Source organism: Sinohyriopsis cumingii, chromosome 1 (assembly GCF_028554795.1).
Source record: "Sinohyriopsis cumingii isolate HCF-2022 chromosome 1, ASM2855479v2, whole genome shotgun sequence".
Taxonomy (NCBI): domain Eukaryota; kingdom Metazoa; phylum Mollusca; class Bivalvia; order Unionida; family Unionidae; genus Sinohyriopsis; species Sinohyriopsis cumingii.
In genome coordinates, this window is record NC_142961.1 from 172,288,986 (window position 1) to 172,303,644 (window position 14,659).

Below are 14,659 nucleotides of genomic sequence, written 5' to 3' on the forward strand. Positions count from 1 at the left end.
GTACGTGTATTCATGTCCAATGTATATGATGAATAGGGTATGAACAACGTTTACTATCGTGCTGTCATGGCATTCAGTTCATCTATAATGCATGTAATTCCATTGAAAAATTTCACACAGATTTACAATATTTAATAATTTTTCCCCAGATCATTGTGTCTGAATTCAATTTCTAATATACAGCGTGAACAGAGTATCAACACCGTTTACTTGCCGCCTGATATCGTACCATTGAGGCTTGAAATTAATCCATAATATATGTAATTCCATTGCAAAAATTGCATACATATTTAAACTATTCAATAATTTTGTCACACATCATTATGTGTCTGAATTCAATAGGAAAAATGAACAGCAAAATTAGGTTAAGAAAGACATAGCACATGTACGGTTCATTTCGTTCCAGAGTCTATGAACAGTGTCTGTACAAATTTCATACTGCTAAAATTTTCTCATATGCGCTGCCATGTACATTTATCCATTTCAAATTTCCAATACGTAATGCTTGTACGCCTATTCGTTTGAGCGACCAGCAAGAATAATTACCAATCAACACATGCTTTCAGCATGCATTTAAATTTTACTTCAGATTTTGTGAATATCGAAAGAAATGTGTGAGCACTACTATACTAATCATTGTACAAAGTGCAGAGAACGACTTGCGTTTGTGAACTTGCTTTTCCATAACGGTAAATATTTTATAAAAAATAGGAAATTAATAATGAGTTCATAAACAAACACCATACCCATGTAAAACCCAAGAACTAAGTGCACTTGGCCTGCAATGGTCACGAGTCACTTTTATATATAAAAAATTAAGCTGAACGCATGTACAATTTCATACCCTTTCAATTTTCGGCTAATACAGTGGACATTATTTACTGGTTAACTGATTGAGTCTAATAACACCACCAAGCCCAGCATACATGTTGGCGGCTTTTATTGTTTGATGTTTATTAAGCTGTGAGAATCTTTTATCAACCACCACATTGTCTGCTGCTTGTTTGTGTATGCAGTTAAAGAAGAAACATGTCAGTTATTGTATGAGCATATTGTATGAGCAACGATTGTATACAGAATTGAAGACAATCACAGGGATGATTTACTGGCTTTACTCATGGACCAGTAATAAGTAACATTTCCGAAATGATAATAAACGTTTTACACACTATTTCTCGTCCTTAAGAAAAATAATTCCTGGTACAAGAAAAATGCACGTGTATTTAGAATTTCAGGAACTATGCCACGATCATATTAAATTTGAATTCATATGCGATCTCATTCCCATAATGATAATAAATTTTTTATGCACTATTTCATGTTCGTTGAACAAAAAATATTTTTCGTATGCAAATGAATTCACAAAATTTTGGAAGCCACACCACAACCACATTATATCAGAATTCACGTTATGGCGGGGTTGCTCTGTGTGTGTGTGTGTGTTGCTATAGAATTCTTAAAAAGTAAAAGTTTGAAAGGAAACAAAACTAATTAAATGTTCATTATATTGTTCCCACTTAGCAAGATAATGCAGGTCAGCAAAATAAAGTTAGAATTTTTATTTTGTACATTTAAATGACTTTATGTGCCAAATTTATAGGAATATAATCAAACTTGCTTCGTGTGATACATTTTGTGCTTTTGTACATGATCATCTTTTCTGGCTTAGCTGTTTTGGAGTCTTGAAAGAGAACCATCTTTAGATTTAGAAAATGTATTTTTTATAATCTATAATGTTCTTTAATTCCATTCAGTAATGGTCATATGTGAACCTTGAAAAAATTAATTTCATCTTGGAAAAACCCTGGAAATGATCTGGAAATTTATCTTTAGAAAAGCGTGGGAACCATGTACAATAAATATGCTGTAAACTAAAGCTTTCTTTCTACAACAAGATTGGACAGGGGTTTATTGTTGATATCACTTATATCACCTATGATAGTAGGGACATGTAGGTAGTGAGATTCGGATAATCTTGAAAATAGCAATGCAGAAAGTGAGTACCGGGTCAGATTTCATCAATGCTGTAGTTTTGTCTTGTCTGTCAATGGATTAAAGATGTAAAAAAATTTATACATGCAATTTTTGAGAAAATAATCATCTTATTGATTTCATGCAGATATGGCTCGATGTTTAGCCATTTGATTTACCTAGGCCTGCTTGTAAGCAGTTGCCCTATGCCGTGGTGTCACAATGTTTTGGGAGGGGTCAGAGGAAACTTGAACTATACTTCTGAGGAACATTAACTTAACTGGTGACACTAGTGACAAATTGTTTTTTGACAATCTGAGCCTGAAATTAGCTTAGTCAAGAGCAGACATTTTTGTTTTTCTTAGGTTGTTTTTTGTGTTGCGGTTGGCAAATACTTTGCATGCAGCTGGTAATTGGCAAATAATTTATAACTGACCCTCTTGCTGTGTTTCAGACACTCATTTCACAAAGAGTGTTCCACAGACTGTGAAGATGACTGTCAAAGGAGGAGCAGCTGTGGATCCTGAATCAGGTAAGAGTTGTCTCTATAGATATTCACTTGGCTGGACAGAATTGACAATTTTATTTTTTATTCATTTGGTGAAAAGTTTGACAACTTTAATATGTGTGGAGTGATTGTTGAGGTGGGGAACGAGATAATCAGTGTAGAATGTGCAACCACGTACTGACAATTGTTTGAATGAGACCATGCAGTGGGTGTATGTTAATGCAGAGCTCTCCAGCTTTCAGGCAGCATTCAAATTTAAGACTTGAATTTTAGAAACGTGGAACATGAGTTTAAATTGAAACTTAGTTTGTTTTGAAAGTGCTGAAACAACTGATTATACCATTCGAACATTTGAACTTTGGATTTTATTTGATTCGTGATATTTATTAAAACATTATGAAATATTTGCCACTGACATTACTGACTTGGACATTTTTTGTCAACATTGCAACTTAAATGTATGTGTGATTTGAATTTTTAACATAACTTTAACAATTTGGTATCATATTGCTATGATGTCTGCAGTATGGCAGTTTATAGTGATGTCTAGCATGGACATCATGACGCAGGCTGAGTGCTTTGCGAGGCAGCTGTTAGTACCATTTTTATAAGTCTTTGGTATGCCTCTGCCAGGGTTTGAACCCATGACCTCGTCCTTCCAATCTAACCACCTGGCCGTTACAACTTAAGTACAGTAACTGCTAACTTAATTATTGAGATATTTACTATTTATTAGATAAAAATAGAGTGGCATACCTTGCTTGGCCTGTAACAGGCTCAAGTCTTTTCTTACCATTAGCACCTGTTTTTGACAGAATTTGACTAGCTTTATGCACATGGCAGAAATAGCAGACCTACCAACCTTACCAAGACCATAGTAATGCAATCAGGTTTTTTTCTTCACACGTTAAACCTGTTTTCAGTTATGTGTAACGAAATGTCATGTACTGCTATTGTAAAGTTGGAAAATGTACATTTAAATCATTCAGAAGTTATATTCAGGACTGCTGCAGAAATGGTAAACATTATGTTCAACTAAAAAAACTGTGTAAAATACACTTAGATCTTAATTACCTTTAGTACAGTTTCATAAAGTGCAGTTCCTATGGAGCTCAAGGGCTATCTCTCAGTTTGTTGCAATTCTTGGATTTTTGTTGTTGTTTCAGATGATAATGGTAATTGTATTTCCATCATGAGACATACTCAAATCAACACAGGCCCTTCCTGCTTTATTTCTGAAAGAATTGGAATATTGTTTTTTATTCGGCTCTGCTATTTACATTTTTCAAGAGGCTTTTCCCTTGTTCATCTTGAACACATGTTTCTTGCTAGATGCCACTGTTTTGAAAATTTTTTATATCATTTAGATTTGAAGGAAAAAAGTAAAAAAAAAAAAGGGGGGATTTAAAGCATCTGAGATGGTTTTATAAAGTTTAGTCCCTGACCAGCTCAACTAAATCTAATATGAAACCTTGATCCAAATCAAGCACAGACAAGAAGTATCTTGATTTATCACAACAATCATATTTCCTTAATATTTACTTTTATTCCAGAAGTCTGTCTTTTAATCTTTTACCTCATAGAGCATAGTGACAAAGTGCAGCGAGCTATAAATAGAACACCTGTTACCTAGCTGACCGCATACACATAGGCCTGCCTGTGAACTGTTAAGCAATGTAGAGTATGTTACGTTTAACAGCAATTTTAACCGTTTTACATTTTTGGTACACATCTATTATATGTGGAAAAATTTAAGAGTAAAGTCCGATTGTTATAGCTGTGTAATTATTTTTCACGGGAGAACTTTTTATGTGCTTTAAAATCTTGAGAGAACTCGTTCACCTTCATGTCAGTGAGACCCCGTGACCAACCGTAGCTGCCATTTCCCATACTCGAAATTTAAATGTTTTTCGTCTGCATCTACATCACTAAGTCATCTGAATTTGATAATTTATAAAAACTAATTGCTGCCCACATCAATATCAGAGCCTTACCTAAGTTACTGAATCTTTCATAGTTGTGATTCTAATTGTGAAAACTTCGTAAGTACTGAATGAAATCCGCAACCACCATTTTGTAGAGTGGAGGTTACGACCCAGTTACTTTAAATAGCAGATATCGACCAGTGCATAAACTGCGAACACGTGATTTGACGTAATTGTCATTTGCAGAAATGAATGTAGTACCTAATAGGGGGGTTTTCCCCGAAGGTGGCGCTACAAAAACCAGCTCAAAATGGCTGATGTTTACACCAGGCGTCAAAAGGCACTTCCATGCAAATGGAGTAGAGGCATCAAAAGGTGCTTCCATGCAAATGGAGTAGAGTCATCAAAAAACACTTGCATGAGGTAAAGGGTTATGGGTCTTTTTTGTAATACTTGCATTCAAATCAGATGGGTCAGCAAGTGTGACATAATGTTAATTAGGCTATGAAGCACCTATCACTGTTGGCAACTTCATAGCCACCAGCATGCATTAACACCTGTCAATCTAAAAACACCTCACTACATTACATGGACCATCGCCTCATTAGCTTTTTTTTTCTCCCCACATTGTTTGCTGCCATCTTTTTGTTCCGATCTCTGCATAGTGATGGGATAAAGTAAAAATGTGGGAATAGGTGTAAAAGCCATCATCTTTAAGTTACTCTAGATAATTTACTACATAGTTATCAACCCAAATGCAGCCTGTTAACAATAATTCTCGATGAATTTGAAAATTTACCCGTCCGACACAGTGCTTGCTGAAGAAGCCAGGTCATACAATAGTTAGGTATCAGTATTTTGCTGCTTCTTGTTTTTTGTGAGCTGTTATTGCTAGTTTTATTTACAGAAGGCACTTCTAATGAAGGATATCCATCCATAGACACAACTTAGAATTCTGTATCATTTTCCTGTAAACTTGTTGAGTAATTAGAGTGTCCAGGTATATATTTATTTAAAAAGTGCATCCCCTGGGTCCCATTTGTGTTAAAATGAAACAGTCCTTATTAGACAGTTTGAACCAGAATGACGGATGCACAAACAGTGACTTGTTTTAAACCTCTGAAATAAACACTTGCACAAGAACCATCTAAAGGTTTAAGCATCTCACAACTTTAATGAGTGCTTCAATAGGAAGAAACAGTTTCTGCGATGGGCTTTATGTCTCCAGTCACAGGTTAGGTGGGTTACACTGGTTCTTAATGTCTCCAGTCTCAGATAATGCGGGTTACTTTGATACTAAATTTAACATAGTTTCTGGGTGACTGTGACATACTTTATACTGTGCTTCACATCGAAAGTTTACACATTTGGTACATACTCTAGTACTCACTAGTAAGTCAGGTCCCATTACATAATGCGCCAGCAGATTTGGGTCTCTGCATTTTGCTATGATAATCAGTAGAACAAACAGCAAAGACCCTGATCTGCTGGCATGTAATGTGAAGGACCAGTTGGACCTGATTTATAACCAAGTATATACACTACCTGCTACAAGTAATATTTGAATAAAAGCTCCTATGATTATAGTTTGACAGGTTTTTCTTTGTTATTGTTTTGTTTTTGATCTTTGTTTAGCTATTTAGCATTAGCTTTTTATATGATGTGCTGTTCATAATATCTGTTCTTTAGGAACTAATTTTGTTCATTTTACAAACTAACTGGAGCAAGACCTGTAAGAGTAATTGATAATGACCATTTGATATTATGCTCAGATTAGTGGGATTGCCACTTCTTGGCTGCTGGCATTTTTATCCTCATTAATTCATTGAGTCTTTAGAGTTGTTCAGCAATATCTTGCTGATGGTCTTGACATGTAAGCCCTGACATGTTTTCTTATTGCCATGTATGCCCTGACATGTTGTCATACTGCCATGTAGGCCCTGACATGTCATATTGCCATGCAGGCCCTGGAACATGTCATATTGCTTTGCAGTCTCTGGAACATGTCATAGTGCCATGCAGGCCCAGGACATGTCATATTGCCATGCAGGTCCTGGACATATCATATCGACATGTAGGCCCTGACATGTCATATTGTCATGCAGACCCTGACATGTCATATTGCCATGCAGTCTCTGGAACATGTCATATTGCCATGCAGTCTCTGGAACATGTCATATTGCCATGCAGGTCCTGGACATTTCATATCGACATGCAGGCCCTGACATATTGTCATATTGACATGCAGGCCCTAGACATGTCATACTGAGCAAAAAAATTAAAAAAGTAGTTACAGAACAGTTGATGAATATTCATTTGTTTCAGTACAAACTGCTACCATTGTATAGATGGTCAGTCATAGAATTTGTTTTTGCAGTCTGAGATTTGTGCAGTTCTCAGCAATTGAAGTTGTACTTATAAAAACAAGTTTTTAAAATTTGCTTATTGTGTTAAGGTAAGTGCAGAGTTCTTTTTATAAAATTCATGGATTAAATATGTTTACTTTTCATAGGGTTGCTTTACTTAACAATTTTAACAATATTCTCAGAACAAAGATGAATATATATAATTTTCCCCACCAGGGCTGGCAGAAACTGCTCATGTGGTAGAGGAGAAAGGAGAGATATACAATGCTGTCCTAGGATTGGTTGACATTGTCAGGGGAACCAACTCTTACTACAAACTCCAGGCTTTGGAATCTGACAAAGGAACAACGTGAGTAGAGTGAAATAAAACTGACATATTAATGTACAGTCTGAAAGTGATGAATTTACTCCCAAAAGTTGACTCCAAAATCATGACTTTACTCCCTAAAGTTGACTCTAGAATCGTGTATTTACTCCCAAAGTTTACTCCAGACTTCTGCATTTACTTCCAATCGTTGACTCCAGAATCTTGAATTTTGCATTCAGGCTTCAACCATATATTTCAACCTAGTTGGACAAGTTTTATGGATTTGAAAGTCACTTGTTTATGAAATTCTGTGTATTGTTCTTGCATGGATTGAAAACTTTTTAAGGGACAAGTCGGTCACATGACCTCACCTAATGAAAAAGTAATGGGCTTTTCAGTTAGACATGGAATTCATTCTCCACCTGCAATTGATTTGAATGAGAAACGCCAATATACACCATCATTCTATCCAGTAGATTTACAACTGTCTTGATAAGTATGGTGACAGCTCCATGTTACTAGTCACAAGCCTAGTTTCCCAAGCCGGTTGAGTTGTGTGAATGGCTTTAGAAATCATCAGAAGAAAATGTATTGGTAAAAATCTAGCAAACGTTCTCATTTACTCATATTTCCTGGCTTTTGTTCCCATGAACAAAAAATATGGTCAATAAATATTTCAGATATTTTCCTGAAAACTATTTAAAGCAAAACACTTGATTCTCAAGTCAAAAATACAATGCAACTTGGTAGTAGCAATTATGCAAGAAGTAACCCTATGGCAATGAAATTTAGCAATAAAACTTTTTTACTATTTTTGAAAACTTAAAATATCAGTAAAAGCTTGTGATTCAGTGATGAATGCCATTATTATTATTATTATTAGCATCTTGTGATTCAGTGAGGAATGCCATTATTATTATTTGCATGGCAAAATTCTGATTGAAAGTAGTTTTGTGCTGGAGAAGTTTGAAGAAACTTGAGCATCATCTTCTGCAAGTTGAGGTGCATGTGAGAGTGAGCTGGGTGGGCTGGACTGCGGATTAATGGAAATGCCCCCAAAACTGGTACATTTAATATCTACAGCGGTTTCAAACATGGTAAAGAGCGCTTAATTTCTTGGAGAGAGCAGCATGTGTAGCTTAGAATTTATGCATTCGCTGATCACCAGACCTGCCTAACCTTATAATTTGACTCTTAAATTATGATGTAATGAATAATATAAAAATTATGAAAATATGGTCATTGCGGTAGTCAAATCCAGATATTGGGTTGTTCATATTTCATTTGGATCCAGGGTTTCATTTTAGATTTAGTGGAGGTGGTCAGGGAATCAGTCTGGCTTGCCTCCAATGCTGTAAACTGCTGATATTTGTCATGCATGTATATCAAGTTTTTGCTTATAGCGTTTTCTAGCAATATCATCCAACAAACAAAAGCACTGTTAAGATGAAATTGGCAATAAGCCTTTTAAAGTTAAACAATCATCATAGAAGCATAAAAAGGAATATATTTAGTGTCATGTATGTTTATTTTGCTTTGTTTAATACTTTTTTTCATTATTTGCTGTGGATTATGTATAGTTGTATATTGTGGTAGCTGACCTTGTCCAAAATCAAATTTATTGTATACCTGACCAAAATAATTAATTTTAAATTTTTTTGTATGTAAACAACTAATACATAGCTAATATTTTCTCTATGAATATTGGTTTCATATTAGGATCATTATCAACAGAAGTAAACATGTTTATCTTGGTCCAAGGTAAGGACATTGCGTTTACCACATTCCATGTTACAATTTTGGTAAGATTTTATCTTGTAAATATTTGGAATTTTCAAGAATGAAATTTTCCATTAGGTAATAGAAGGTTGATAATAAAATAAGGGTATTATTAAAAAGAATAAAGAAAATTTTAAACAAAATGCTTTGGGTTGTAGTCATCTAGAAATAAAATTGCAGTTTGGAGACTGTTTGTAGGTGTCCATGGATTGGTGGTTCTTCCTCCATCATATTTACTGACCACCATGTATAGCCTGTCATGTGCTAAAAATGGCATTAAACCCATAACAACAACAAAATGTGAAAGTCTATCGCATCAGCAAACTGAAAGTCCATGAATTGATGAAAATCAGACCTAAACTGCCATCAGTTTGCAATCAGAGATGTGAGGCCAGAATAAATCTCCAAATGCCACCAGTTTGCAATTAGAGATGTGAGGCCAGATTAAACCTCTCCAAATGCCATCAGTTTGCAATCAAAGATGTGAGGCCATATTAAACCTCTCCAAATGCCATCAGTTTGCAATCAGAGATGTGAGGCTAGATTAAACCTCTCCAAATGCCATCAGTTTGCAAGCATAGATGTGAGTGAGGCCAGATTAAAACTCTCCAGCCATCAGTTTGCAAGCAGAGATGTAAGTGAGGCCAGATTAAAACTTGCCAGTTGCCATCAGTTTGCAATCAGATGTGAGTGAGGCCAGATTAAAACTCAACTGCAATCAGATGTAAGTGAGGCCAGATTAAAAGTTGCTAACTGCCAAAAGTTTGCAATCAGAGATGTGAGTGAGACCAGATTAAAACTCCAACTGCCATCTGTTTGCAATCAGATGTGAGGCCAGATTGAAACTCACCAGTTGCCATCAGGTTGCAAGCAGAGATGTGAGTCCAGATTAAAACTCTCCAACTGCCATAATTTTGCATTCAGAGATGTGAGTGAGGCCAGGTTAAAACTCCAACTGCCATCAGTTTGCAATCAGATGTAAGTGAGGCCAGATTAAAACTCCAATTGCCATCAGTTTGCAAGCAGAGATGTAAGGCCAGATTAAAACTCCAACTGCCATCAGTTTGCAAGCAGAGATCCGAGTAAGGCCAGATTAAAACTCTCCAACTGCCATCAGTTCAGATTATGCACACCATATCTTCTCCACAGATCTTAGTAAGGAACATGTTTGCATTGGTAATTAAAGGAAAAAATATTTTTAAAACCACTCCCTTCTTATAGTATAGTGGATGTCTTCAATAGTTTTCACTTTTTTGGTATTGTCCGAATCATATACAGTTGTTTTATTGTAAATGTTTCAGCTGATATTTCATTTTTTTTTCTTCTTCACATTAATTAATATTTAACATTTTATTTTGGTGTCCAAAGTACTACTGTGTTGTATCCGAAACTGCATTATACTGAAGTGTCTTATAACGGGTGGGAGAGATGCATTGCTTATATGAAGTGGTCTCATAATTTATAAATACAATAATTTTGATTGTAGATCTTGCTTCAATAAAATGCAATGATGTCATTTATACATCTCACTCCTGCACTGCTCCGGTGGCCTAGTGAACAGAGCATCTGCCCCAGATGCAGGAGGTCGTGGGTTTAAACCCCGGCTGAGTCATACCAGAGACTTATAAAAATTGTATTAACGGCTGCCTTGCTAGGCTCTCAGCAGTAAGAGGTTACTGTTAGGACTGGTCGGCATCACTTTAAACTGCCACACTGTTGACATTGTAGCGATATTACTGGAAAATTGTTAAAGCTACGTTAAAAATCTATCACACACATCTCACTCCTATGGCTTCCAATAAAATTACAAGTAATTTCATTGATACGTCCTACTTTTATGCACTTAAGTAAAATGATTACAGTCCTGTCATTTATATCTTACTCAAATTAATTAATGAGTTGTATCATCTTTGTTTTGCTCCAATAAAACAACTACTGGCCATACTCTAATAAAACAACTACAGGCATGTCATATGTCTTAGTCCAATAAAACAACTACAGGCATGTCATTTATATGTTTTATTCAAATAAAACAACTACAGGCATGTCATTTATGTCTTATTCCAATAAAACAACTACACTCTACAGGCATGTCATTTATGTTTTACTCCAATAAAACAACTACAGGCATGTCATTTATATGTTTTATTCAAATGAAACAACTACAGTAGTCCCCCTCTTGAATGGCCCCCCTGACCAGCGGCCACCTGCTCCTTACGGCCAGAATCTGTTGGCACTGACAAGTTTGTGTTCAAAACTACCCCTCGCGAAAGGCCACCTGGCTAACGCGGCCAGCATATTAGTGCAAAATTATAAATTTTACCCCTCACAAGCGGCCGCATTTTATATGAATATGTATAAAGAACCAGTATTTTATTCAGAACGTGTGTTAAATAATCCGATTTCTATTTCCCGATGTCAGGTTTTCGTTACTGAAAGTAGTGTTGAATAAAGTACATTTACCACTAAGGTTAATATTATGTCATTTACGCCTCATGAGAAGCCAAATTTATTCCATAAAAACCGAGAAAGGCTCAAATTTTAATCTATACAAAAGGGTATGTACATATAATCCAATTAGCCTTACTGTTGTGTTATCATAAGATGTCCGGTTTAGTCACTCTGATAATTGTTAAGATTACATTTATCGAACAGTAGTAACAGCTGAGAAGTGCAGTATCGCTGTACAATACCCAGGTCAGCAGGAAAATGGTTTAATAACTTTATGGCTTCCCTTAGTAAGATGTTGAGCTTGTTCACTTTGGTAATCAGTGGCTATTACTACTGACAATAATTGTCAAAATTACGAATCCTAGCGGCCACAAGGTCAAATCTGCGTGATGTTAATGGTACATATTGAAGCCGTTTTGGCTTCTCTCACTTAGTGAAAAGAAATGTATAAAAACAATAGGGTACCAGACTGCGACTAACGAATCACGTGACAAGATCACTTTCTTTAAAAACACACAGCAATTTGTTTAGATGCATACAAAATTGTTTTATCAGTATTGTAGTTGGCAACATGAATAACTTACTGCAAAAAGATCAACATGTCATCGAGGAAAATAAAAATTCTCAGTTTAGAGGAGAACGTGAAAGTAATTCAACTGACGGCTGACGTGGTGGGGGGTCGTCGAGGATCCTTGCAGAAAACTAACGTCGGGAAGACTAAGATAAACAATATCGTGAAAGATAATGAAACAATTCTGCAGAAGTGGAAAGGTGAAATGGACAGAGAAAGGAAGATTGTTTGAGCCAGGAGACGTTTGTATCCTGATTTGAAAGACAAGAAAAAGCAAACAGTTTGTCAGTTGAATTGGGATATGATGACTTTACCGCAAGTAACGGATGGTTGCACAGATTTCAAGTGCGACACAATATCAAGTGTTCTATCATTAGCGGCGAATCAGCTGATGTTAATAATGAAGTTGTCGAAGATTGGAACAAAAGACTAAACGATATATGCAGGGGATATGACAGCAAGGATATTTTTAATGTGACGAGACTGGTTTGTTTTTTAGACTTACCAACAAAGTGACAGATGATGTGAACTGTAACATAATTTTAAAGACAGTTTTAAAACTAAATCAATGGTTATTCATTGCATTCTTTTGAAAATGATGACAGAGTTTTTGTTTTACATTTATTTCACATCATGCATGTGATTTTTTAATTAAAATATTAAATATTTAAAATTAAATGTACTTGTGACTATTTTCATATGTATTTACTATTCGCATTTGTCATCCCCCTCTAGAAAGGCCACCCGCATTATATGGCCACTTCCCTGATGCATTAGGGGTGGCCTTGTAAGAGGGGGACTACTGTACAGGCATGTCATTTATGTCTTATTCCAATAAAACAACTACACTCTACAGGCATGTCATTTATGTTTTACTCTAATAAAACAACTATAGGCGTGTCATTTATATGTTTTACTCTGATAAAATGACTAAATTTTTGTACATTGTCTTACTCCAATAAAACGACCTCAGTCAAGAAAAAGTTGTGTTGAAAACTACAAATATAATATCATCAGAGATTTCAACTGGAACAAAGGAACAATTTAAATAGTTACTGAGCTAAACATATTGATTTCTAAGCAGAGATAAAATGACTGGGTATCAGAGAAGCTAAGTACTTAGGGCACTAGCTGTTGATTTTAAAAGAGACAGTAAAAACAGAATTGATACTGAAACATTCCTGCTTGAATACAGTACTATCTGTAGTCATCAACACAGTTGGCAAGTGAAAAAAATTGTCTCTTTCCTTCAGATGGTGGGTGTTCAGGTCCTGGGGTCGAGTGGGGACAACTGTTGGAGGAAACAAGGTGGAGAGGTGTGGTTCTCGCCAGTCAGCGATTAACAGTTTTAAAGATTTGTATGCAGAGAAGACTGGCAATGACTGGAATGACAGGAAGAACTTCAAGAAATATCCTAACAAATTTTACCCCCTGGACATTGATTATGGACAGGTGCAAAAATAATTCACTGTTCTACCTTATTGTATTTTACAGCATGCCTTTTATTTCTTGTTGAATTTGTTTGAAAGTAACAAGAAGTGAGGGATTTATAGTCCTGACTGTGTACACAGAGAGTGAGAAATTTTTCTTACTTTTCTAACATCATCATGGTTAACATGAAGATGTTTTGCACCTTCTGTTTGCCAAAGGGATATATTCATTTGGTCACATACATCTAACATCCGTGTGTCCATTCTGAAAAAATAACATTGCACATGAAACCCTCACATTGCAGAGAAATATAAAATGGCTTCAGATTTGTGTGCACCAGTTGGATTTTTAAGCTATTACAAAAAAAGTATAAATTTTGTACACATTTGTATGAACCAGTTGGATTTTTAGGCCATTACAAGTTTCAATTTTGTACACATTTGTATGAACCAGTTAGATTTTTAGGCCATTACAAAAGTCTCAATTTTGTACACATTTGTATGAACCAGTTGGATTTTAGGCCATTATAGAAAATATCAGTTTTTTACAAAGTTGAATGAACCAGCTGGATATTTAGGCCATTAAAAAAATATAAATTTTATATACATCGGTATAATTTGCTGTAAGCTGTATTAAATTGTGATTTTTATGTCATTCCTTCCATCTGCATGTCGTATGTTCGAGTCCAAGGCTCGGCTAGCGTGGGTACGTGGGAGAGCCTGCCAGTAGCTTCTCGTGGGTCGGTGGTTCTTTCCTGGGTTTTCCAGGGTTCTTCCTCCACCATTTATACTGGCCGCCATATATGGCCTATCTTGTGCTGAAAATGGCGTTAAACCCCAGAACAACAACAACAACCATCTGCATGTTACTATTTTTATTTCTGTACAATTATTCCAATTGTCCACCATCTGCAGTTACTATGTGGCTGGCTTGCACTTTGAGTAAGGAATATAACCTGTAGATTATGAAGTCATTGTTCAAGGTCATTATTCAAGGTCACTGTTTTTGGTAGAAGAAAATGGTTTCTGCACAATATCTAAAGTTTTCTCTACCATCTTAAGTTACAGAAATTTATGGATGACTTGTACTTGTATCAGGGTTCTTATGCTTAAGCATTCTTATGCCCTGACTGCAAGTATACAGCATTTTAATTTGGTCAAGTCCATCTGTCCTTCTGCCCTTGTCTGTATACATCTGTCCCTGGAAGCTTGTCAGCAAGTTTCACAAAAACCACTTGTCATTGACAAATTGTGTTACTATATTTGTATGCATATGTAGATGACCTGTTTGTATTTTCAAGCCATTACAATAGGATGTTCTCTATTCATTCATCTGTTCCATCTGTTTTGT

The 14,659-nt window shown here is 35.7% G+C and overlaps 1 protein-coding gene across 1 annotated transcript in view; it reads left to right on the forward strand.

Annotated features, from left to right (window-relative positions):
• The window catches only part of LOC149808389 (poly [ADP-ribose] polymerase 1-like), a 133,852-nt gene that overhangs the window by 81,816 nt on the left and 37,377 nt on the right, over positions 1–14,659 (forward strand). The window contains exons 15-17 of the mRNA XM_089976571.1: positions 2,426–2,503; positions 6,987–7,119; positions 13,132–13,330. Of these exons, the coding sequence (XP_089832697.1) occupies positions 2,426–2,503; positions 6,987–7,119; positions 13,132–13,330 (410 nt within the window). The remainder of the gene's footprint in view (positions 1–2,425; positions 2,504–6,986; positions 7,120–13,131; positions 13,331–14,659) is intronic.